This window comes from Geotrypetes seraphini, chromosome 16 (genome assembly GCF_902459505.1).
Source record: "Geotrypetes seraphini chromosome 16, aGeoSer1.1, whole genome shotgun sequence".
In the NCBI taxonomy this organism is placed as follows: Eukaryota; Metazoa; Chordata; class Amphibia; order Gymnophiona; family Dermophiidae; genus Geotrypetes; species Geotrypetes seraphini.
Window position 1 is genome coordinate 51,278,221 of NC_047099.1, and position 25,652 is coordinate 51,303,872.

The window sequence follows — 25,652 nt, forward strand, 5'->3', positions numbered from 1 at the left end:
CTACCATAAAACCCAGGCTAGCTCGTGGTCTTCATATTAACAGTGCCTGTCATATGGGAAAACATCAACAAATGTGGTTGAAAGAGTCACAGAATTTTCAGCTGTTTCTCAGCAAAGAAAGATGTCCTGTAGATATCTTTCTTGAAAGTTGTGGTCCAGTTTATTTAAAGGGTGTATCATCCATTCAGTGACACGCACGGTCCTTTTGAATCCCATTCACTGTTAGGATAGAACATAAGAATTGCCATACTGGGACAGACCAAAGGGCCATCAAGCCCAGTATCCTGTTTCCAACAGTGGCCAACCCAGGTCCTAAGTCTCTAGCAGAAACCCAAAGGGTAGCAACATTCCAGAGCTGAGATTGTGATGTCATAATGCCTCATTCCACCAATGCCTAAGAGCCAACCTCATCAGTGATGTCACAATGGCTCACATAAGAACATAAGAGCTGCCATACTTGGACAGACCGAAGGTCCATCAAGCCCAGTATCCTGTTTCCAACAGTGGCCAAACCAGGTCCCAAGTACCTAGCAAGATCACAAAGATGTAAAACTGAGTTTATGCTGCTTATTCTAGGAAGAAGTAGTGAATTTCCCCAAGCTATCTCAATAGTGACCTTTGGACTTCTCTTTTAGGAAATTAGCCAAACCTTTTTTAAACCCCGCTAAGTTAACTGATTTCACCACATTCTCCTTACTCTGCTCCCTCTTCACCTTCAAGAGTGTGAGGAGAGATGTGAAAGTGGCTGCCCAAGAGGGCTGCATGGGGGAGAAGGGTAAGGAAGCATTTCTCCAAGACCATCAGTCCTACCTATCACTACCCTGCTGTGCCCTGCCTGTCTTCTCAACCTCTTCCCATCTCCCACCCTAAACTCCTGAAGTATATATCTCCTTGGGCACGAAGGGACAGCACCCTTTGGTCAGAGGTGGCCTTGATGGAGCATGATGGCTGCAGGTTGGGCTGTACCTTCTCTTATCAGCTCTTCTGTGAGAGGTAAGGCGAGGCAGGCGTAGGATGGATGTGCTGGCTTGAGGGAGAGGCGGGGAAGGGTATGGCAAATCCTAAGAGTTCAGCACATAATCTTCATTTTCAACCATCCTTGCGTGTTCCTTCTCCAAACTCAACCCCCTACATCCTCCTCCACATACCTTCTTTTGCCAATAACAGTACTGGGAGTGTTTAAGATATCATGGTAGCAGCTTGCAGATAATGGACATTCTGCACTAACCCTATATTATCACAAAGTATTCTTTCTTTTTTTCTCTCTCTTTTGTTTTACATTTTTTTCTTATTTTTCCTTTTAATTTATTTTTCTTTTCCTTTGGGGGTGCCTACCGCTAGTATTTGTTTGCCCGGGGACACTGCAGAAGGTCCTGGAAGCCACATCTACACATGAGTCGGACCATCAGTCAGGGGCCTGGTGTAAAGACCCCTTGCAAGCAGGGGACCGCATCTATGTCATGCCCTGGATTCCGTATCGGACAGATACTTTGACAGAATATGCCTCCTGGGAGGACTACTTAGGTGGTCGCCATACCACTACCTACCGTTTACCTAACCGTGTGGATGGAACGGGCTTTGTTGTCTACGATGGGGCGGTCTTCTACAACAAGGAACGGACTCGCAACATTGTCAAATATGACCTACGCACAAGGATTAAGAGCGGTGAGGCCATCATCTCCACTGCCAACTACCACGACACTTCACCCTACCGCTGGGGCGGCAAGACGGACATTGACCTGGCAGTAGATGAGAATGGACTCTGGGTGATCTATGCCACAGAAGCTAACAATGGGCGTTTGGTGGTGAGCCAACTTAACCCCTACACGCTACGCTTCGAGGGCACCTGGGAGACTGGCTATGACAAGCGTACCGCATCTAATGCCTTCATGGCGTGTGGCGTGCTGTATGTGGTACGCTCTGTCTATGTAGATGATGACAGTGAAGCAGCAGGCAACCGAGTGGACTATGCCTTCAACACAAACGTCAACCGGGAGGAGCCAGTGTCTTTAGTCTTTCCTAACCCCTACCAGTATGTTTCATCTGTGGACTACAACCCCCGAGACAACCAGCTCTACGTATGGAACAATTTCTTTGTTGTGCGTTATGCCCTGGAATTTGGTCCTCCAGACCCCAGCACAGGTACTGTGTAATCTTCCTTTGCTTTTAATATGCCAATGATGGGTGGTGGGCGGGGGGGGGGGATGTAAGAATGTTTGGGAGCATCAACATTCAAAGGTTTGCCCTTGCTTTCAGAAATCATATATGTAACTGAGGTGGTTAAGTTAGGTGGATCCTGCTGGCCACACCCACTCTCAGCATTCAGAGAGCTCAAAACTGTAGTTGAAGTGCTGTGACTTGCACTGTCCATTCAGTGCCCCTAGTGCTTGGAGATAAGAATGACAGCTGAAAAGGCGAGGCAGCTCCTGCTGGATATGACCAGTCCCTAAGGTCCAGAGGTCGGAACCGTAATTGAGAAATGATCTTTTCATGATGCTCTTGGAAAGCCAAGTCCATATAAGCAAAGAATACAGAACTCCATTTGTCTAAATTCCCATTGCTCTAACAAGCATGAACATTACACACTGAAAGAACTGAACAGACGGCTGTCAGTCAGTGTCTCTTAAAGGACAAGGTTATCCCAAGAGCATTTTGAAACCACAACTGTGGCCACAGACTCAGGAAGCCAGAAAAATGCTTGGGGAGGGGGAACTTATAATTCAAACCAATTACAGTAACATCTTGGTTTGCGAGCATAATTCGTTCCGAAAACATGCTTGTAATCCACAACACTCATATATCAAAGCAAATTTCCCAATAAGACATAATGGAAACTCAGACAATTCGTTCCACAACCCAAAAATGTTAATATAAAATACTACACGTACTTGTATTGCAAGACCTCGCTTGTTTAGAACAGTCATTACATTCCCAAAGCGTCAGAGAGAAAAGAACCATTGGCTCAGTTGTGATGATGTGACACGTGTATACTGTATGTACTCGTATTGCAAGACCTCGCTCATTTAGAACTGTCACTAAACTCCCGCAGCGTCAGAGAGAGAAGAACCATCGGCTCAGTTGTGATGATGTGACGTGTGTATACTGTATGTACTCGTATTGCAAGACCTCGCTCGTTTAGAACAGTCACTACACTCCCAAAGCGTCAGAGAGAGAAGAACCATCGGCTCAGTTGTGATGATGTGACGCGTGTATACTGTATGTACTCGTACTGCAAGACCTCACTCATTCAGAACTGTCGCTACCCTCCCGCAGCATCAGAGAGAGAAGAACCATCGGCTCAGTTGTGATGATGTGACGCGTGTATACTGTATGTACTCGTATTGCAAGACTTCACTCGCTTAGAACAGTCACTACACTCCCGCAGCGTCAGAGAGAGAAGAACCATCGGCTCAGTTGTGATGATGTGACACGTGTATACTGTATGTACTCGTATTGCAAGACCTCACTCCCACAGCGTCAGAGAGAGAAGAACAATCGTCTCAGTTGTAATGATGTGACGCGTGTATACTGTATGCACTCGTATTGCAAGACCTCGCTCATTTAGAACAGTCACTACACTCCCGCAGTGTCAGAGAGAGAAGAACTATCGGCTCAGTTGTGATGATATGACGCGTGTATACTGTATGTACTCGTATTGCAAGACTTTGCTCATTTAGAAGTCGCTACACTCTTGCAGCGTCAGAGAGAGAAGAACCATCGGCTCAGTTGTGATGATGTGACGCGTGTATACTGTATGTACTCGTATTGCAAGACTTTGCATGTTTAGAACAGTCACTACACTCCCGCAGTGTCAGAGAGAGAAGAACCATCGGCTCAGTTGTGATGATTTGACGCATGTATACTGTATGTACTTGTATTGCAAGACCTTGCTTGCATATCAAGTTAAAATTTAATAAAATCTTTTGCTTGTCTTGCAAAAACACTTGCATACCAAGTTACTTGCAATCCAAGATTTTACTGGAATTGGAAATAATATGGGAGAGGGAAAGAAAGAGAAAAAAATGGCCTGGGTTCTACCATTGTTGGAGGGAACATGAGGTCATTACTGCTGAATTCGCTGCAGGTGAGAGCTGCCTTTTAATGAACACCCCCCACCCCCCAGGGGATCCATTGATACCTCCCTAGCTATGGTTCATGCCAAGGATCCTCAAATGACTCCTTGTCTCCTGGGACAGTCCCCTTCCTCTCCTCACTCATGCACACTAGAGAAGCTGGAATAAGAGAATCAGGCACCCCATGTCCTCTCCGCCTCGCCCACTCCTCTCCTTGCCACACGCATGCCTCCCCCTTCCCTCTTCCCTCTAGTTCTCCGCTGCGAGTAGCATCTGTAACGTGCTCCTCGCAACTGCGTCATCTCTCCCGTTGATGTCACTTCCGGGCGTGGTCGGGAGAGTCAACGGAGGTCGCAAGGAGAACGTTGAAGTTCTTGTTGCTCACGGCGGTGAACAACGAGAGGTGTGTGGGAGGGGGGGGCTTGGGGAAGGAACAGGGGGAGGGGCCTCTCACCCTCACTATGCCACTGAAGAGCATTCCTGAGACAGTTTTCTTTTCTTTTTTTTTTCCTATGGGATTTCTAGTTAAGGCAGGGATCACTTGGTGGCCGTGAGTTGTTGCAGTAATTCAGCTGGACTCTCCGGGTGCACTGCCTCAGCAAACATCCCCACTGGTCAGGACAATAATCATATCTGTCTGCGCTGTAGGAACATTTTTAGGAATCTTCAGACAGGGCCCTTCGTACAAGCTGTATCACAAAGCACATTGCCATGATACACGGCCTCTCCCGTGTGCGTGCCAGGGAGCATGTGGCACAGTGGTTAGAACTACAGCCACAGCACCCTGAGGTGGTGGGTTCAAATCCCACACTGCTCCTTGTGACCCTGGGCAAGTCACTTAATCCTCCATTGCCCCAGGTATATTAGATAGAGTGTGAGTCCATCGGAACAGATATGGGAAAAAGGCTTCAGTCCCTGAATAAATTCATGAAAACTGTTCTGAGCTCCCCTGGGAGAACAGTATAGAAAATTGAATATATAGTATGAAAAGTTTCAACTCTGATAACCAGAGCTGGTATTGTGACGTCATAATGCCTCATTCCACCAATAAGAGCCAACCTCATCAGTGATGTCACAATGGCTTCATTGTCCTAGACTTGGCTCCCTTTTATTACATTTTGATTTCTAGTGGTTAAAGCTACAGACTCAGCACCCTGAGGTTGTGGGTTCAAACCCACGCTGCTCCTTGTGACCCTGGGCAAGTCACTTAATCCCCCCATTGCCCCAGGTACATTAGATAGATTGGGAGCTCACCAGGACAGACAAGGAAAAATACTTGAGTACCTGAATGTAAACCACTTATGCTATAAATGATATATACATAAATAAATCTTTCTTATTAAGCCACTGATTTATGTGTCTAAAGTCTGACTGATTGTATATTTGTGTTTTGCTTCAGGTCCAGCCACATCCACACCACTCAGCACGACCTCAACGGCAAAGCCCACAGCGGCCGCCACCACCACCACCACCACCACCACCAGCACGGCATCTCCAACTACCTCCACCACCGTCCGTAGAGCTCCCCTCACCACTCACCCCATCGGTGCCATTAACCAGATGGGACCTGACATCCACCCCATCACAGCCTCCCTCCCCAGCACCCGGAAGCCCCCCTCCTTAAATCAGCACATATCCCCCGAGCTCTTCTGTGAAGCCAAGGAGGAGAGAAAGGTGCAATGGCCAGCCACCCAGCAAGGCATGCTAGTGGAGAGACCATGTCCCAAGGGAACCAGAGGTAAGGGAGTGACCATAACCACACAATACAGCTGGTGGAGAAATTGGGCCATGCAGGGTCTGACTTATCTATAAGACCTTTTACTTAAAAAGAAGCTTTTATTGGTTGAATACTGTTTTCACTTGGCTTGAGTTCCATTGATAAGAAAAGAATGTAGGGGTGGAGGGCAAGAAATGGGCACAGACTAGTGTTCACATTCAACCCATGGGCATCTGGCATCAATTTACTAGCAATCTGTAAAATGGTGCAGGTGGACCCGAGGAAGCAAAGCCCAGGGGAAAATCTACACTCAAGCCTTGATTCAAGGAGAGGATGGTTGTTCTTGTGGGACCCATGGAGTTTTCACCCCAAATTCCGACATATTCGTGCAGCATTAGTGAATGTAGGCTGACCATCTGCCACGATTCAATAATCTGATCAAGATCTGCACCCTCTCCCCTTGTGTCATTCTTTATCCTTCTCCTTCACCCTTCCCTCCTCCTCTCTCATTCCCTGCACCACCACCTCTCCCCACACGCCCGTATTTCTCCCCCTTCCTGTAGGCATCGCATCTTTCCAGTGTCTTCCTGTGCTGGGCGTATGGAACCCGAGAGGACCGGACCTCAGTAACTGTACTTCGCCCTGGGTGAACCAGGTAGCTCAGAAGGTATTTTCCCCTCCGCCTCCATCACTGCCTTATCAGCAGAGGTTCATGATCTGTAATAGGGGTTCTCACTGTAATAGGGGTATATCAACAGCAGGATATATCGGACACACAAGTAGATGATGTGAACTGACTATGTAGCTCTCTTAGAACTCAGATTCAGCTGTAAATTTTCCAAGTTTATTCTATATTAAATATACCGACCATCAACAAGTATCTGGTTGGTTTACAATACTAAAATTAAGGTACAATTTTAAAAGAAAAGAGGTCATTTTATAAATATAACATAAGTGACTGACGAGACATAGACAAATTTGGTACGTGAGGTACTGGGGTTGGGGCAATGAAAAATACATTGAAGTAAAAATAAAGTTTAAGAGGAAAGTAAGAGGGAGAGGGGGAAAAAAACAAGGGAGGGGGAGTCGCTTCTTAAAAGCGGTTCTCTTTCATCATTGATCTTAGGTGGAGTTGGCAGGAGATATGATCTTATCTCATATTTGATATTCATCCCGGAATAAAAATGTTTTACGTTTGCTCTTAAATTTATCGAGGGATTCTTCAAGTCGAATGTCAGACGGGAGAGTGTTCCAGAGTGCAAGGGCTATAGCTTCTTGGCCTGCACAGGGATTGCTGAGTTTCCCTGCTCCCTGCACTAATACCTCAGCAGGTGGGCGGAACTGTGTCTACCTTCTAAGGAAGACCCGCCCCCCCCCCCCCCCTTTACAGGTATACAGCTTTCCTTTCATCATCAGCAAGCATGATGAATCAGCCACACAGGTGGGGTCTCCTCAGCTGATGAATGCTATGGATCACATGCAGATTTTTTTGAGACTTTGAGCTGATTTGTAAGGAACTAGTTGATATTTGGCCCTTAAGGAACTCAACTTTTCTCTTTGGATTTTTAATTTATTTTTTGCTGTTGATGTAATTGATGTTCATAAGAACAAAAGAGTTGCCATCCTAGGACAAACTGAAGGTCCATCAAGCCCAGTATCCTGTTTACAACAGTGGCCAAGTACCTGACAGAAGCCCAAAGAGTAGCAACACTCCAGAGCTGAGACTGTGATGTCATAATGCCTCATTCCACCAATGCCTAAGAATCAACCTCATCAGTGATTTCACAATGGCTTGACTATCGTATACTTGGCTCACATAAGAACATAAGAGTTGCCATACTGGGACAGACTGAAGGTCCATCAAGCCCAGTATCCTGTTTCCAACAGTGGCCAACCCAGGTCACAAGTACCTGGCAAAATCCCAAGGGGTAAAACAGATTTTATGATGTTTATCCCACAGTTTCTTTAATGTTGCTTGACTGCCAATATTGTCTCTCCTGGATACATAGAGTCAAGGCAATAGCGAGATGTACAAGTAAGAGGAGAAAACCGTCATGGTACAGCTTTACAGATATCTCCCAGCTCAATCATTTTTAGCTGAACTGATGTTAGAGTTTTTGACATATTGAGCAAAAAAAATCTTGTATATTGTCCTTCAGCAGGAAGGGTTTTGCCTTCTCGGTTTCCAGTTGTTCTCCCAGGAAGGATAATAATGTGGCTGGACATGGGGTAATTTCAGAGAAACAGCTATCTCACTAGGGTGTATGAGAGGGGTAGGCAGCAAGAAAGATTTCATTTTGCATCATGTTCATTTTCTTTGGGGGTCACCCCTTCCCTTTGTTCTTCACTGGAGACAAGACAAAAGAAACATTTTCTTGCCCCCCCCAACAAAAGCATCCAACCTCCTTCGACTTCCTTCATTTCCCCCCCTTGGATTATGAAGTCAAAAAGACACCGCTTGTTTAGCTTGGCCCAGCGTTGACAGCTTCTATTGTCTGCTGTTCCTTTTGTTTCGGCCTGTTGAACTGTTGTTCAGACATTTGCTTCTTTTGTCTGGGAAATTGTTGATATGGGTCTCCTCTGGTAGGAGCATTGTTTTTGTCCATTTCGTTAAGCAAACGTGTTAACGAGATTTGTGAGGAGTCAACAAGGTGAAAAACGCAAACGTTGTTGCAACAACAACAACGACAAAAAATCATGTGAGGATAAGAGAGTTACTTTCATGTCTGCTCTGTTCAGTGAACCGAAATATAAGATACTAGCATGAGGGCGATAATCCGTGCGAGCTCAGAAGCTTGAATTTAATTTGAACCGACATCTGGGTTTTGCTTACACCCCTGTAATAGGGTTTAAAGTGGGATTACAGACACTTTTATTTTTTGAATCAAACACAAAGAGATGGTCCAACGTTGGTTAAATTATGCATTGGCATTGTACCGTTATTTGCACAAATTGGCACTTTCCATTACTATACAGATAGCAGTAACAATCAGTCGACTACCATATAGCTATCTACACAATAAACGGAACAGTGGCGCCATCTGTGGAATTTTCCAGAAAAACCAACACTATGGTGGCAATTCCGTAAAGGTCGCCAAAATGCTGAGCACTCCGAGTTCTACAATGGCACCTGATTCTGTTATACAGGAGACCATAAGTGACATATACGCACCGACAGTCAGTGGCGTGGTGGGGCTGAGCAGCGCCTGGAGCAGTGGCGCCCCTCTCCCACCCCCCTTCCCCTCCCCTGCTGCATGCTTAGGCGGCCCTTCCCCGTACTATTTTATCTTCAGCATCAGTAGCCACAAAGTAGCTGCTCACATCAGCTTTGGCGCTTTCTCTGATGTCACTTCCTAGGTGCGGGTCCCGGAAGTGACATCAGAGAGAGCGCTTAAACCAACATGACACGCCGAAGTTAAAAAGTACGGGGTGGGGGAAGGGAAGGGGAGGGTGGAGAACAGGAAGGGTGCCAGTGCCCCAAGGAAGACCACGCCCATGGTGAACCGTCCCCCGCACTCCCCTTAGTACGCCACTGCCAACAGTTAGATGCTATCGCATTACAGTCCGTTCTTGTTATTCATGATAGTATGCGTGAATAACAAAACTCAGAGTCTATGGGAAAATAGAGGTTAGTTTCCAGCAGTTCACGTCGTGCCTCAAAACCACGGAAAGTGAACAGTGGATCCAATGGGAAAATAGGGTTACCAGATTTTACTATTGCGATGTTACTGAGCTGCGGTTTGGTTCCGTGTCTCTTTAAGCTGGTGTTTGAAATCTTGCTGAACACTACTCATGATTGGTTAGTTGTTTTTGGGGTTTTTTCATACGTCTGTGACTCGTCAATTTAGTGAGATTTTCATGGACCCCTGATGCAGGTGATTTAGCCGAAACACGGTCCTTGTCAGATCCTTGTTCTACTGGTTTTGAATGCATTCGGCACATCATACTGGGTTTTTTTCTTTTTGGTTCTCCTGGATATTTGGTATGGGGTGGGGGTTCTCCTTTCTTTGTGCATCACTTTATCTGCCACATTTTTCCCTGTGTTCACCAATTGGGACGGTGTTAAGGATGTCCCAAACAGTTAGGGTTAGATTCAGTACATGGCACAGTTCTGTCACTGCACTGTCAGTTCACATCATCCGCTGGTGTGGCTGATTCATCCTGCTTGTTGATGGCTAATTGAATCTTCAAAATGAAAATTCAAACATCATTTACAATACAATATTTGTTATATTCTGCAGAATACCAAGATTGGTTCTGTGCGGATCGCAATGAAGAAATTATCCATATCTAGGAAATACAGTTTAAAACAGATACATAAAATACCTAGGCAAACCTCATAATCTGGATGAAATTTGCCAAACAGATATGTCTTCAATTTCTTTTGAAAACTTAGATAATACACAAAGCAAAGAATTCAATATCAAGACAACCTGATAAAGATAGTCGCATTCTAGCAAAATCGGCTACATTTAATACCTCTTGCTGATGGAAAATGGAAAATCTGTCTGTCACTTGCATGCCACAACCTTGTTTGTCCTGAAAAATAGAAATAGTGGCTAACGTGTCTCATTGATGTAAAACGACTTTGAAAATTACCCCCGATCTCCCTAATTCTACAACCTTGCATGCAGATTCCAGAACTCGGCATGCTAAACTGCACGCGCAGGTCACAGAACGTTGGAAGTTACGGGCGTAGCTCAGTTGGCAATTGGCGCTGACATCCAATAATTAGCAACAATTGAAATGAATTGGTGTACAGTTATGCTTGTAACTGAACTTTGTCGCTATTCTAGAAATTTAGGGACAATATTCGTTGACTACCGGTCAGCGTTAAAAGTGGAAATTCAATACCCGGCCACCTACGGACACCGGCATTGAATTTCCGGGCTTCTGGAGCCAGCTAACGCATTGTCAGTTAAGCGCAGTATTCAGCACGCAACCGGCTGTGGTTTATTGCGTAAAGATAGGGCTGCCTTTTGGGTGGTCTTATTTATGTGGTGACCTTAGAAGGTTAAATGCTGAATGTCCACCCCCCCAGGATGTCCCTAGAAGAGCCGGTTTTCATTTTGGCACTAACTGGTTGAGTTAACCCTGAAAAGGCAATTTAACCGATCAGCAGCGGTGTGCGGTCAGGGCCTTCTGGGGATTCACCCCACCCCCTAAAGGTCCTGAGGGCACTGCTCTGAATTTGATTGGTTGAGCAGGTAACAGGCAGATGCCGGTCAGCCAATCAAATTCAGATCAGTACTATCAGGGCCTCCAGGGAGTTCAGAGAATCCCCAGCCCAAGAACCCTGCTTTTTTTTTTTTTTTGGGTGGGGGGGTGGGACTTTTTGCTTGATTCAAAATCAAATCAAACTGCCTCAAACAAAAAAAATAAATAAATAAAAATAACAGGGCTGTAGAGCTGGGAATTCACGGAATCCCCTGAAAGCCCTCGCCACACGCCACTGCCGGTCAGGAACCATTTCCAGCCAGTTAAATCACCATGAATATTGACTCCCGAGTGCTCAAAACCTACAGAGCATAACTGCGAGGGGGGAGGTGCACGTGAGAGGAGCCTGGGCGGATCAGGTGTGCGCCAAACATTTATGTGCTAAAGTTCTAGAATGTTGGTGTGTAAATGCTGGCGGAAGCAAATCTATAGCGCCAATTAATCATATTATTGCTAATATAACATTTTGTGCTTGGCACACAGTATCATAGTACCTAATTATAGACAAACTGTAAAGAAATGGACCCCAGTGCATGCGACCCTGAGCTCATAAACACAGAGCCATTGACAGAACCGAATTGATAGGTTGTGTGACCTCAAGTCCCGTAACATCTCCAGTTCTGTAACCACGACATAAATTTCTCCTCCCCCAATCCATGTGTGCGTCTCTGCGTAAGTACTTGTATATGTATCGATGTTGGACAAGTATGTGTGTATGCAGACTACACGGTGCCTGGGAAAAAAAAAAACAGGACCCCCAGCATTTTACCAAATAACCCAAAAATATCTCGCTGCAACGGAAGCTTCTGCCTGAAAGTCGAGACCCTTCTGAGTATTTTATTTTTTGACAGGATGGCGCTCCAGCGCATCGAACTCACAAACCAGTTCAGCAGCTCTTAATTGATAAAACCTCAGAATTCATTGAGCCAACAGCTCAGTGGCGTCAGACTTCGTGAATGTGTCACGGTTAAAGCACGACACTTTGAACATAAACAAGGAGTTAACTACGAAAAGAAAATATTATACTGATGTAAAAAAAAAAGGTCACAACAAATGATTAAACGATTACAAAGTATTTTCAAACCGTGTAAGGGGTCCTTTTTTTCCCAGACGCTGTGTGTATCAGGAAAGAACTGGTCGCTTATCTCATGTTCTTCTTCATTGGCTCTCAGATCAAGAGTGGCGAAAATGCAGCTAACATTGCCAGCGAGCTTGCTCGGCACACGCGCAACCCCATCTACGCCGGGGATGTTAGCTCCTCTGTGAAGCTGATGGAACAACTGCTAGACATCCTGGACGCCCAACTGCAGACCCTACGGCCCATTGAGCGGGAATCTGCCGGGAAGAACTACAACAAGGCAAGTCTTTTCCCCAAGAGAAGGGTGGGGAGAGCGTGGCTTACTCCTTGACTAGGGTCCAGGAACATTCCCCAGAGGAAAGGTAGGAGAGGAAGAAGGGAGGGGAATGGACCCAACTCAGTCCATGAGTGATCTAAGAAAACTCCGGGAGAAGCCAAATATTGGATGACTAAGATCTGATGCGCAGGGTAATACATTTGAGATTCTTCACAAGCATACAGGCTTCAGTGATATCACCCCATCTTTTTAGAATATTTTTTTATCATTAGATCTTAATCTGGAGTCTTCCTTTGTAAAGTTTAAAACTTCCTGCAAGAAATGGCTCTTTGCCCAGTCCTTCAAAGGCCTAATTTAATCAGCGGATAGTTGTTTTTCCTTCTCTCTTCTCTCCTTTTGTTCTCCTCGGTTATTCCTCTTGTTTCTGGCACTCACTGTGGCGTATTGAAAGCCGCTTCCTCCCCTGTATTTGCATAAAATTATTGTTTATTTGTCAGTATTTGTAAACCATTTAGATGTCTTGAGATAAAGAGCAATCCATCAAATAATAAGGACCTAAATAAATGATATGCACCAATCATGAAAGAGACCTCAGGGCTATCATGACTGGTGCTATCAAAGATAGCAGCGTGGTCTGTATTTCGCTGTGTGGAAAAGGCCCTGGTTCAAGCGCCGAGTTGGCTCTTTGGAGTAATCAAAGCCCCTGGGAGAAAAGGAAACAATCATGGTCAGTGCGTAAGGGCGACACCTGCTGTCCAGATTCATAACTCATGCTTGCAGGGTTCCAGAAGGAGCCCCTGGTCCAAGTCCGTTGCTGCCTTGACCAGACTAGGTATGTTGAGAGTGGGGAATATTAAACAGGGGGAAATCCCTGAGCAGTTGCAAACTCATGCATCAGGTCCACACCCTAGTTCAGACTTATCCAAAGGGACAAGCAGCAGGAGGGAATTGTGGCTAAAATTTAGAAATGGTGCAACAAGATGGTAGCCAGAGGAGTAAGGAGTACATTCAGAGAGGCAGAGCCTAAAGAAAATGAGGGTGGGGGGTGAAGTGACAAAGCCTTGTATCCAAATGCCGTCCGTCCAAGAGGATATGGACAAGCTGAAAGTGGTCCTTACAAAGACCACCTTAACTGGTAAAGAGCTCTATAAAATGAGACATATAGGGGCTGATTCAGACTGCAGGAGGCAACCTGGCTACCTCGTGCGGTTGGTGGCAAATCCGTAAATTCAATGCCGGGGCCATATCCAGCGACTAGCAACTGATCTATTTTCAGCCCCACTTGACATAGCCAACCAATGCAATGTTCATCGACTGGGGCCAAAGATAGACTTGGATCTATCTGGCCGCTCAACTTAGCGGCCAAAGACTTGGATCTATCTGGCCGCTCAACTTAGCCAGTTGACCAACGAATAGAGGCACTGACCAGCTTAACCACTTAGCACTGACTATAGGGTGGATAGACTTTATTTAGTAAATCTTAGAGCACAGAAGAGAGAAGGCGATACATTGAAATTCTTCACACGGGAAATATAATTGGAGGAAAGAACATTCTAGTGCAAGAGGTCATGGGATAAGCTCAGGAGGGCCTAATGATTAAGCCCTTTGCACCTTCATCCCTGGCTTCATTGATTACTCCTCCTTATATCCAATCCAGAGCTCTTCTCTCTGCTTTGGAACGTGCCTCACTATCCCCCCTGTCTTCTGTGCGGCTCTTCATTCAACAAGAAAAAGTGTATTATATCTCCTTCCCTTTGGAATTTTCTGCCCGCCCTTCGAGCTGAACCCTCCTACTTAAAATTCAGATCCTCCCTGAAAACCCATCTTTTCTGTCCAATGTTTCTGTGGGCTGCTGGTCAGTAGGACTTCACACTGGCTGCATCTTCTTTCCTCACAATCTCTTTTCTTGCCCTTCACCTCTCTCTCCCATCCATGATTTGTGGTTCTTTTCTTTCTCTGAGCCTCCGGTTGAAAATCACTTTGATTGTTCCAACTGAAAGGCGGTCTATCAAGAATAGGGTTGTCAGATTTTCCAATCGGAAAATCCGGACCCCCCCTAGACCCATCCCCTGGCCCGCCCGGTTCCGCCTTGATTCTGCCCCCAGTCCCGCCCTAGCCCCACCCCCCCACTGACTTCTCTTGTCTGCGCGGACTTCCTCCCTGAGGAGGCTTTTCAAAGGAGGACATGTCCGGGGAAATCAAGAACCAATAAATCATGAGCATAATTGTACACATTCACTAATCATAAGCATGAACATAAGTTTCATAAAAATGTAAAGTCAGACATAAACATTCACTAATCAACATAAATGTGAAAAAGTAAACATAATCATACACATAAACTGAAACATAAACATTTTCCCATAGATACGATAGTATTTGTCTCCCAGTGACAGACTTAGGCCCCTTCTTGTCTTTCAGGAAGGCCCTGAAAACAGTCTTGTTCGCCAGACATTTTGGAAAGTCATTATTCTACTTTTTCCAAATTAGATTTCCTTTGTCCTGTTCTTTTGTATTACATTCTTAATGTTAACCGAGTCGAGCTCCAAATTGGTTTTAGTTTAGTTTAGTTAGACTCAGGAATAACATTAGGGACATATTTCTTCCCAGAAAGGGTGGTCAACATATAGAATGTGTTACTGTGGAGGAAGGGTAGGTTGGAAAGGAAGACAGTAACAGAATTTCAGAGAGTGAGGGACAGGAAAAGAAGCTGGTCTCTCTGCACCAGGAAAGAAATTGAACGAATCTTGTGGTCTTTAACCGCCCTCAGATTCTCCATCTATCTTATTGTCTTATAGCTGCTAGGGTTTTGTTCCTCCCAGGATGAGGACTTAAGTTCATCAGAGAAAGGAAATGGGGAAGGGGGGTGAAGTAAGGACCAGCTCCTCCATCCTGTGCACAGGATTCAGGTTCCATCTGGTTACCCTAGAAGAGGGGCTGATCTACCTTTGATAGTGGGACACCTGCTTCACCTTCAGGAGACACATACTGAGGGATGGGAGTCAGGTATGTTCTGTGAAATTTGATCTTTGGGAGCTGAAGGTCTTTAGATTGATTTAGGAAGGTTTAGGGGCCCGGAGCACCTCCAGCTATGAGGGAGGACAGAAGAACTGTTGGTAAAAATGACTGGAGCTTCCCAGTGTCTCACCTTCTCTCTCCTATTTCCCATCCTTTAGATGCACAAGCGAGAGCGAACCTGTAAGGACTTTGTCAAGGTAAGGAAGGGGTTGGGGGAAGGCGAGAGCAATGAATCCACTGGAACTGGCACACACATCCACCCACGTCGACATTTCCATGTGTTACACAGCACTGTACAAAGAGACAAAGGTTGATAAGGTTACAGGTTGATAATTGAGCCACGGCGGTCAACATTTTACTTTCAATGGCTGACTGCAGTCATTAAAGTGATCCAGTGATGTTTAGCCCGCCGTCTGCTTAGCGAACCAGATAGTTACGGCAGCCTTTCTTAGAGTTGCCAGATATTCCTTTCGGAAAATCCAGACCCCCTAGCCCTGCCCTAATCCCTCCCCCAATACCACCCTAGCCCCGCCCCTGCTGCCTGCCTTGTTGGCATGCGCGGACTTCCTCCCTGCCCGACACAGCTTTTCAAAATCCTGACGGACCCGCAGACATGTCCCCCAAATCCGGACATCTGGTAACCCTAGCCTTTCTGCTATCCTAACTTCATCCCAGATAATTATCTGGTTAGTGGTCAAAAATGCCACACACTAGGTAACTCTGGCTTCCACCCGTGCTCCACTTCCGCATCACTCTGCAAGGATATTGGTGAAAAATCAGACCCTTAATATCGGGCCATATTCTGTAAAGCGTGTCTTAAAAGCTGTAGGTAACCTGACACGAAAACCCTTCCTCCCCCCTCTAATTTTTAAGCCTATATGCGCAGATTCTATGTAGATCACCCAAATCTGAGCGCCCGAGGCATATGCACACGCAAATCAATTAAAGAAAAATGACGGCAGATAAAGAGTTAACGAGTCATTAACAATCATTAATTGGAGTTCATTGGCAGCAGTTTGCATTTGCCCAGGCATCTGCCCTACATCGGCGCCTAACTTTTCCAGCATGTAAGTCAAAAGAGGCGTGGCTACGGAAGGAGCACGGTCGGATCAGGGAGGGATTAATGTCATTTGAATGCCCGTCCGCCGAAAATTAGGCGCCAGCATGTACACCGTATTTCACAACTTCAGTGCCTAAAGTTGGGTGCGGAATCCGCGCCCAGCTAATAATTCTATATAGGGTGATCTGCGCAAAGCACGCTTTTATATTATACTAGCTTAGCGTGGATCTTTCCTGCGTCTAACTTCAGGCACTGTTCATTCCAACCGGCCCTTATTGCTTACGTATGTACGCAGCTACGTTCCATCTACAGACCGACTAGACGTGAGCAAAAATTTTGCTGCGTGAGCAGACGACGTGTTTGACATGAGCGGCATAATTTCCGTTACGTGACGCCTTCTCTCTTCCCCCATCCTTCCATCCAGTATATCCCCTCTACCTTTTTTCCATCCATGGTCCCCTTTTTCTCTTCTAATCCTTCCATCCAGCATCTCTCCTCTACCCCTTTTCTACCCAGGGTCTCTTTTCTCTCCTCATCCTTCCATCCAGTATCTCCCCTCTACCTTTTTTCCATCCATGGTCCCCTTTTTCTCTTCTAATCCTTCCATCCAGCATCTCTCCTCTACCCCTTTTCTACCCAGGGTCTCTTTTCTCTCCTCATCCTTCCATCCAGCATCTCCCCTCTACCCATGAAGGGCTGTCAGGTAGGATTTGCCTCTTTGCGAAAGATACCAAAATCCCAGATGGTGTGAATAACATGATGAAAGACCTGATGAAGCTTGAAGAATGGTCTGAAATTTGGCAGCTAAAATTTAATGCTAAGAATTGCAAGGTCATGCATTTTGGCTGCAAAAACCCGAGGGAATGGTACAGTTTAGGGGATGAAGAACTTATGTACACGACAGAAGAGCGGGACTTGGTTGTGATAGTATGTGATGATCTTAAGGTGGCCAAACAGGTTGAAAAGGTGACGGCGAAAGCTAGAAGGATGCTAGGGTGCATAGGGAGAGGTATGGCCAGTAGGAAAAAGGAGGTATTGATGCTCCTGTGATAAGACTTTGGTGAGACCTCATTTAGAATATTGTGTACAATTCTGGAGACCTTCAAAAAGGTATAAAAAGGATGGAGTAGGTCCAGAGGAAGGCTACTAAAATGGTGTGTGGTTTTTGTGATAAGGCATATGGGGACAGACTTAAAGATCTCAAGTGGGAGAGGGGAGATATGATCGAGATGTTTAAATACCTACTGGGCGCAAAAGCACAAGAGTTGAGTCTCTTTCATTTGAAAGGAAGCTCTGGAATGAGAGGGCATAGGATGAATTAAGAGGTGATAGGCTCTGGAGTAATCTAAGGAAATACTTTATCTGCCATCATGTTTCTTTGTTTCTATGAGAAGGGAGCAGAGGCCGGCACAAGCAGCAAGTGGAAGATGCTGCTCGCATTAGTGAACGAGTATAGAGGTACGCGGGGGAGGGGGGGTGGAGAGGTGGAGAGATGCCGGTGCCCCCCCCCAAAGACAGCTCCCCTTTACTACGCCACTGCAATCCATATAGACAGCACCACCAAGTGTACTAGCAAAATCCATGGGTCTGATACCCAAAGGATTTATGCTTCTAACTTTGAGATTGTGTCTCATAAATTGGCCTCTTTGAAAATTTACTAAGGCCGAGGGTGCAAAATTTTACTCAAAAATTCACCGAACTCTTAAATTTTGGAGTGTGAAATGTGGGCGGTAACGGAGTGGATTTTGGGCGGGGAGAAGACGTTAGGAGCTTTGCACTGGTTTTCGGCTCTAGGCTCATAAATCAGGCTCAAAAATCTAGGAAAAGCAACGACAGCCTAAATTTGTAGGGGTAACTACTCAGCTGATGGTGGTCAACATTGTTTGGCCGTCGCTGGCGTTATAGGTGTGTGCTGACAGCTATCAATTAACCAGTTAAGTCTGCTAAACTGGAGGAATATCGGGCTGTGTTTTAGGTGGTATGATTTGTCTGATGAATTTATCCGGTGAAGGACGAACTCTGCCCCCTGACTGTCCACAAAATCGCCAGCTTCAAGTTTTCTGGTTGGTGCTGATACTCTGTGGCGTTACCCAGTTAAAAGTTGCTGAATATCGGAGGCTAGACCCGCACAAGTGGTTTCACGGGGCAGGAACCTCTCCTGAAAATCCCTCTTAACTGCTGGTGCCGGTACCAGCTAATTTCTGATCGATCTGGGGCTGGAGTTAGAATAGAGTGAAAACTTAGCCAGGCAGCAATAATTGTCAGTCTGATAACCAGCTAAGCAACCACGTACAGTTAGAACAGTCAAACAGATGTCTTAAATTTATGCGGTGAGTCATCTGGGCACTGTTTTTTTTATATCAGCACATCCAGTTTTCTCTGGACACTATACAGACATTTATACAGTAAACGCTTCTGGTGAACCTTCATACATGTGTCCCTCCCTCTTCCACCCCTGGGGAAGCTCAAGGTCTTACACTGCTCACCCTCCTTCCCTATCCCCTCCCCCAACATTCCTGTATCTCTCATCTCCCCTTGCTTATTCCCCATAGTCTAGCATCTCCCATCTCACCTTCCCAAACCCCTCTAGTCCAGCATCTCCCACCTTCCCTTTCCTATCCCCCAAAAGTAGAGCATCTCTCATCTTACCTTCTCTACCCCCATAGTCCAGCATCTCCCATCTCTCCTTCCTTACCACCCTCCCCAACATTCCAGCATCTTCCATCTCATTTTCCCAACCTCCTCTAGTCCATCATCTCCCATCTTCCAGCATCATTGATCTCCCCTTCCCTACCTCCTCTAGTCCAGCATCTCCCATCTTACCTTCTCTACCCCCCAATTCCAGCATCTCCCATCTCTCCTTCTTTACCACCCCCAACATTCCAGCATCTTCCATCTCATTTTCCCAACCTCCTCTAGTCAAGCATCTCCCATCTTCCCTTCCCCCAAAAATAAAGCATCTCCCATCTTCCCTTCCCTATCCCCTCAAAAGTAGAACATCTCTCGTCTTACCTTCTCTACCCCCCAAAGTGCCGCATCTCCCATTTCCACTTCCTTATTCCATAGTCCAGCATCTCCCATTTCTCCTTTCTTACCACCCTCCCCAACGTTCCAGCATCTTCGATCTCACCTTCCTTACCCCCTCTAGTTTGGCATCTCCCACCTTCCCTTCCCTACCTCACCAAAAGTAAAGCATCTCCCTTCTTCCCTTCCCTACCCCCCCCCCCCCCCATAGTTCAGCATCTCCCATTTCCCCTTTCTGGTTTGGCAGACATACCCTGATATTCAGTGCCGGGAGTTGCGCGTGCTCCAGCACTGAATATCTGTTCTCAGCTCAGGCTGTGACTGGAAACGACTTGCCAGCTGCTCACCGCCATGGGTCGAATGACGGGCTCATGTGTATATGGATTTGCACGCTGAATGCTGGCGCTAATTGGTCAGTTCTAAAAAACAGACGCTAACATATACACATGTGTCACACACATTCTTGCATGGTTTTGTAATAGCAGATGTTATTATGAAGAGACATGAAATAGTACAAAAGAGGAACAAAACAACATATTTTGCTTTGCCTGCACACCTGCTAGAGCCCCTCTAAAGAGACCCCAGAGTAGCTGTGAAATAGACCAAGACAAGGAAAACAGACCGGCCTCTCTTAATCGCAACGGTTTGCATAATACTGCGGTGGAGGCTCTTCCTGCTTTCTCCAGAGACCATAGAGACATTTATACAGAAAAGTGTGTCTGCAGCTGTGCAGCTGAATTCCTGTCAATCAAATGGCAGCTCCTTGAAAGGCTGCGGGACCTCTTCCCTCCCGTTCACCAGCTCTATCTATGGATTTGTTAGATACATAAACTAGTCTTGGTTCGGAGCATGAATTCCTCTGTTAAACTCTCTTGACCACGACCGACCCAAGCGTATCAAGTGCTCCGGGTGAGCCTTTATTCAGGTGCCTCTCCCCCATCACAAAAGGGGCACCTCCAGGTTTTACACCACCCATCCTTGTAGTCCATCAATTCTCCTACCTGATAACCTCCCATCTACCCTTCGTTACACCCACCTACCATTTCAGCCTCTCCCCTACCCGAGGATCTCCCCATCGGTCAAACATCTCTCCATGCATGCTCTACAAGTTGTACAAAATACCACAGCAAGGATGATTACAACGGTATCTCGCTATGAGCAGATATCTCCAGTGCTGAAGCAATTCCATTGGTTGCCCGTGGAGTATCGTATTGAGTACAAACGTTTGACCATAATGCATCATGTATTCTGCATGGAAGCGGCAAAAAATGAAAGGAATTGACCCCAAAATATCCACAGAGAAGAAAATCCAGAGAAAACCCCCCAAAAAAACTCTGTGAAGTGAAGATGTTCCAAAATGGACTTTATTTGAAAGTGTCAAAGTTCCAAAGGTATACTGAAATCATCCACATAAAATAAATTCATCCACATAAAAATAGGTTATCCACATAAAAGCCTTAAAGGACCTAGTCCGCTAGGGATACAGGACCCAACACGGTCCGCGTTTCGACAAAAAGTCTTCTTCAGGGCCCTTTCTATTGCAAACGCAAGCATTGTCTCACTTCCGGTTCACCACACAATTATTTCCCACGTATTCACCTTTTTAGAACATTGTCACTCCACAGAGTTTTTTTTGTTTTCTCTGCATGGAAGCACCAAAGTATCTGGTTGAGGCACTGAGAAGACATTTGCCAAAACGTGAACTGCGCTCACAAACGGCAATGCGACTGTCCCTTGACACAAACTCATGGTGTGCACTATAAAAAGACCTGGATGGCAGCGATCTTGGTTGTGGGGCCAAGGCTTTGGAATGCATTGAAAGGCTCATTGAGATTGTGTTCTGAATTTAGATCCTTTAAAAAACTGTTATAAACCCATCTATTTGTTAGAGCTTTTTATAAGTAAGACGATATTGGTAGTTCTTTCACAAGGACCAAAGTTGATCTGGGGCACCGATATTTTACTTGTTCAAATTTGTACATTTTTAAGTAAGTCTTTTTACATTATGTATGTGAACTTGTAATCCACCTAGTTGATAGGTGGACTAGAATTTTTTAAAATAAATAACTCAACTTCCTTTCCTTATCCCCCTCGACATCCCAGTGTTTCCTCTTCCCAACCTCTCCTACCTGCCTCCTCTCCACAGTCCCGACATCTCCCCTTTCCCTCATTCAAAATGTCACATTCCTTCCCCTCCCCCCTATGTTCGGTGTCCAGTATCCTCCTCCTTCTTTCCGGGCCTGCTGCCACTGCTTCAGTCACCCTCCTGGAGCCATAAAGCCGATGGGATTCAATGCCAGCCCTAGCCCATGCTAAAGAAACATCACATCCTGTTCCGCTATAGTTCCTCTCAAATGGAACGGAGTGGAACACAACAACCCTTGGGCACAGCCCTGTGGTTTTTAAGGCCCGTTGCCAGCGCTGAATCCTCTGGTCTCTTCAGAGGGAAAGCAGCGGCAGCAGAGGCAGGAGGAAGGGAAAAGGGGGAAGATGTAATGCTGCACTCCTGCCCCGCTGCCACCCCCAACTGCTGCTACTGCCCTAGGTGGACATAAAGTCTACCTCGTAGCAGGGCTAGTCCTGCTCTTGACCTTAGAACAGGGGTGTCCAACCTGCGGCCCCGTGAAGTTTTTTGTGAAGCCCCGGTCGAGGACAATGCAGTGTTTTCCTCTGCTGCCCCCGGGTGTTTACCGTCTTGCCGGCTCCCTCCACCGTCTTGCTGCAGTGTTTGCGTGTTTGTGTGGCCCCCAAAAAATTTGGGGGGGGTCAATGCAGCCCAGGGAAGCCAAAAGATTGAACACCCCTGCCTTAGAATCTTAGCACATTCCAGTGCAGCTTAGCTCCTGCTAACTTAATAGGCTTTGGAGTCTTTTTAGCTCAGGAGTGAATCACCCCTACATCTCACACAGTAAAACCTTGCTTTGCGAGATTAATTTGTTCCGGAAGCGTGCTTGTAATCCAAAGCACTCGTATATGAAAAGCGAATTTCCCCATATGAAATAATGGAAACTTCGACGATTCGTTCCACAACCCAAAAACTTAGACACAAAATACTGTATGCTGGGAGTACTTGAGCTATGGTGCGATGCTTCTATTACGTTCAGCCGCGCTCAGCGTAAGATGCGCGTGCTTGAACTGTGGGCTCTGATGACGCGACGTGCGTATATGTGCTCATACTGCAAGACAGCGCTCGTTTATCGAGTTAAAATTGAATAAAATGTCTTGCAAAACCCTCGCACACCAAGTTCCTCGCTATCCAAGGTTTGACTCTATATATGTGTTTACAGATATAAGCTTAAGCAAAATCACACATTAAAAAAGTTGAAATATTTTTCCTAGAGTTTGTCACAACCCACCATTATTGTTATTTACTGACGTGCGTTGAAAGTTTTGCTCCTAAATGAATGTTAGGTGGAAAATCTTGGAGGCATATCCAGCATTTTGGAAAGGGCTGCGGTGCTGTTATCGCACAGTTCATTGGAAGAACTGGGGTGGGGGGAGGGCAGGGGTTCTGCTGGAATAACAGGGGAGTGCTGCAGAGCGGGACTGAGGTACATTGAAAGGGGTTGGGGGAATCTCTCTCTTGCGGCGTCCTTTGACTGCTCTCTTCTGCCCTCCCAGGCCGTGGTGGAGACGGTGGATAACCTCCTGAGGCCAGAAGCACTGGAGTCCTGGAAGGATATGAACGCCACGGAGCAGGTACACACGGCCACCATGCTGCTGGATATTTTGGAGGAGGGCGCCTTCCTATTGGCCGACAATGTGAAGGAGCCGGCTCGTTTCATCACTGCCAAACCCAACGTAGGTGAGTGACTAACCATATGACTTGGTGCCACTGAACATTACATCCATCCATCAGTTGATCAGGCAGTTTCGGGTGCAAAGCTATCTTTTCACCTTCAAGAGTGACATGACAATCTGAATGTGATGATCCCTTATTTAGAGTCAAGTTATTGGACACATCTCCTCCTCCTCCTGTGGTGGGAATATAGATAAACTGGTGAGGGGACGAATTATGTGTCTGTCATCCACCGTGGAAACATTGCACAGGTGTATATAACTGTGAAAACAGCACAAACAGTTGAAGGATGGATCTTCATCAGAGCTCCCTGCAGTCATCATATTGATGCATCTAAAGTACAGCACAAACAGCTGTAGAGCAGAGCTTCAATTGAACCCCATGCAGCCATTATAGTGATACAATTAATGCATGAATACAGCACAGACAACTGAAGAGTGAATCTTCATCAGAGCCAGTGGTGTAGCAAGAGTGAGAGGCGCCTGGAGCAGTGGTGCTCCTCCCCAGCCATTATTCCGCTCCACCCACACATACATGCTCTATCCCCTCTCCCCCCACTGCCACTTCCCTTCGCCCCTACCTCTGTAATGTTCTTGGAGCGAGCAGCAATCTGCAACCTGCTGTTGCGCCTGTGTGAGCTCTCCCTCTGATGTCATTTCCTAGGCATTGGTCCAGGAAGTGACATCAGAAGAACAGCTGGACACATGCACGACAGCAGATTAGGGGGTTGCTGCTCGTGCCAGGAACGTTACAAAGGTGAGGGGGAAGGAAAGCGGGACGCGTGCACAGCAGGGGGAGGCGGGGAAGGAGCAGGAGGGCAGAGAGGAGGATGAGTGCCATGGGACAGACTGACCCCCCGCCCCTCCCTTACTCTGCCACTGATCAGAGCCCCAGGCAGAAGCTACATCTTTATGCAGCGAGATAACATCAACAATGGCTTTGCCTGTCTTAAAGTTAGTTGATAATCTTGTGTTTGGAGGGGGGTGGGGATGGATTCACCATGCAGAGAAGGCATAATGTCATATCCATGCTCTGCCCACAGTCTTGGAGGTGACCGTACTAAACACTGAGGGACAGGTACAGGAGCTGGTGTTCCCACAGGATAACCTGAGCGAGAGCTCCATCCAGCTATCTGCCAGCACCATCAAGCAGAACAGTCGCAATGGTAAGTCTACGATACTGCTCTCCAGGATACCAGATTTGCTACTCAATGGCAAGATCATGTGTTCAATAGTGGTCTCAAAAGCCTCTCTGTACCTCTGTCTTGGAGCTAGCTTTGTGTTGCCAAGCTTCTGTGTCCCTTCATCCTAGGGTTGGCTTTGTGCTCCTGAACCTCCATGGCCATCCATCTTCAGGTTGGCAATGTGTTTCCATGCCCCTATGCCCATCCTTCGTAGAGTTGGCTTTGTGATTCTAGGCATCTGACTCTCCTTTGTTGGGTTGACTTTGGGCTTCTATGCCTCTATGTACCTTTCTCTTTTAGTTGGCTTTGTACTGCCAAAACCTTTGTAGCCTTCCATCTTGGGGATGGCATGGATGATGTTCATAGAGAGGATACATTTTAAAAGGGATTTACAGTAGCTTCTCAAACACTGAATTAGGTGGCTAGATCCTCTGTGTGAAAAATGCTACTCTTTAAATGTTCAGAGTGTGGAGGAGACAACTCCACACATTTATTGAATATTTCAGTAGACATGCCTATAAGATTTCCCCTCTTAACTCCAACAACAGATATAATAAATGCAAAACACACACATTTTTACTAACTTTCAAAGAGTAAATGATCTCTGAGAATCTGGAATGCTTACAGAGATACGAAAAGGCTTGTGTACTTGGTGAAAAGTCCCCCTGGAATGCTTTTGTCCCTCTGTTTTGGTGTCGGCAAAGTATCCATCCATATTAGGATCATCATACTGCTCACCGTCTCCTCCCTTCTTCACAGGTGTGGTGAAGGTGGTCTTTATTCTTTATAACAATCTGGGTCTTTTCCTGTCCACGGAAAATGCAACGGTGAAGAGTGGTGGGGAGTCCAGCCCCTCCAGCCCAGCTCTTGTGGTCAACTCTCAGGTCATTGCGGCCTCCATCAACAAAGAGTCCAGCCGTGTCTTTCTCATGGACCCTGTCATCTTCACCCTTCCTCACCTAGAGGTATGATTTGGGTCAACTTTAATTAGCCAAGTTTCTTAGGGATGACTAAGCCCAAGTTTGGAAAGGGATGCCGGGTATATCGTATGATGAATGCTTAGAAGCTAGAGGTATCACACTCCATCTCCACTCCCTGAAACATGGTGTCTGGGGGCACCACGCCCCTAGGGGCCCTGGATTTGATACAAAGGAATGCTCCATCTTCTAGAACCACCAGGCCACTCTCAGTAAATCAGTGACAGAG

At 46.2% G+C, this 25,652-nt stretch overlaps 1 protein-coding gene across 1 annotated transcript in view; it reads left to right on the forward strand.

Annotated features, from left to right (window-relative positions):
• The window catches only part of ADGRL1 (adhesion G protein-coupled receptor L1), a 195,244-nt gene that overhangs the window by 149,058 nt on the left and 20,534 nt on the right, over positions 1-25,652 (forward strand). Inside the window, exons 6-13 of the mRNA XM_033924537.1 lie at positions 1,342-2,142; positions 5,473-5,811; positions 6,354-6,457; positions 12,180-12,365; positions 15,539-15,577; positions 23,086-23,269; positions 24,306-24,428; positions 25,206-25,411. Of these exons, the coding sequence (XP_033780428.1) occupies positions 1,342-2,142; positions 5,473-5,811; positions 6,354-6,457; positions 12,180-12,365; positions 15,539-15,577; positions 23,086-23,269; positions 24,306-24,428; positions 25,206-25,411 (1,982 nt within the window). The remainder of the gene's footprint in view (positions 1-1,341; positions 2,143-5,472; positions 5,812-6,353; positions 6,458-12,179; positions 12,366-15,538; positions 15,578-23,085; positions 23,270-24,305; positions 24,429-25,205; positions 25,412-25,652) is intronic.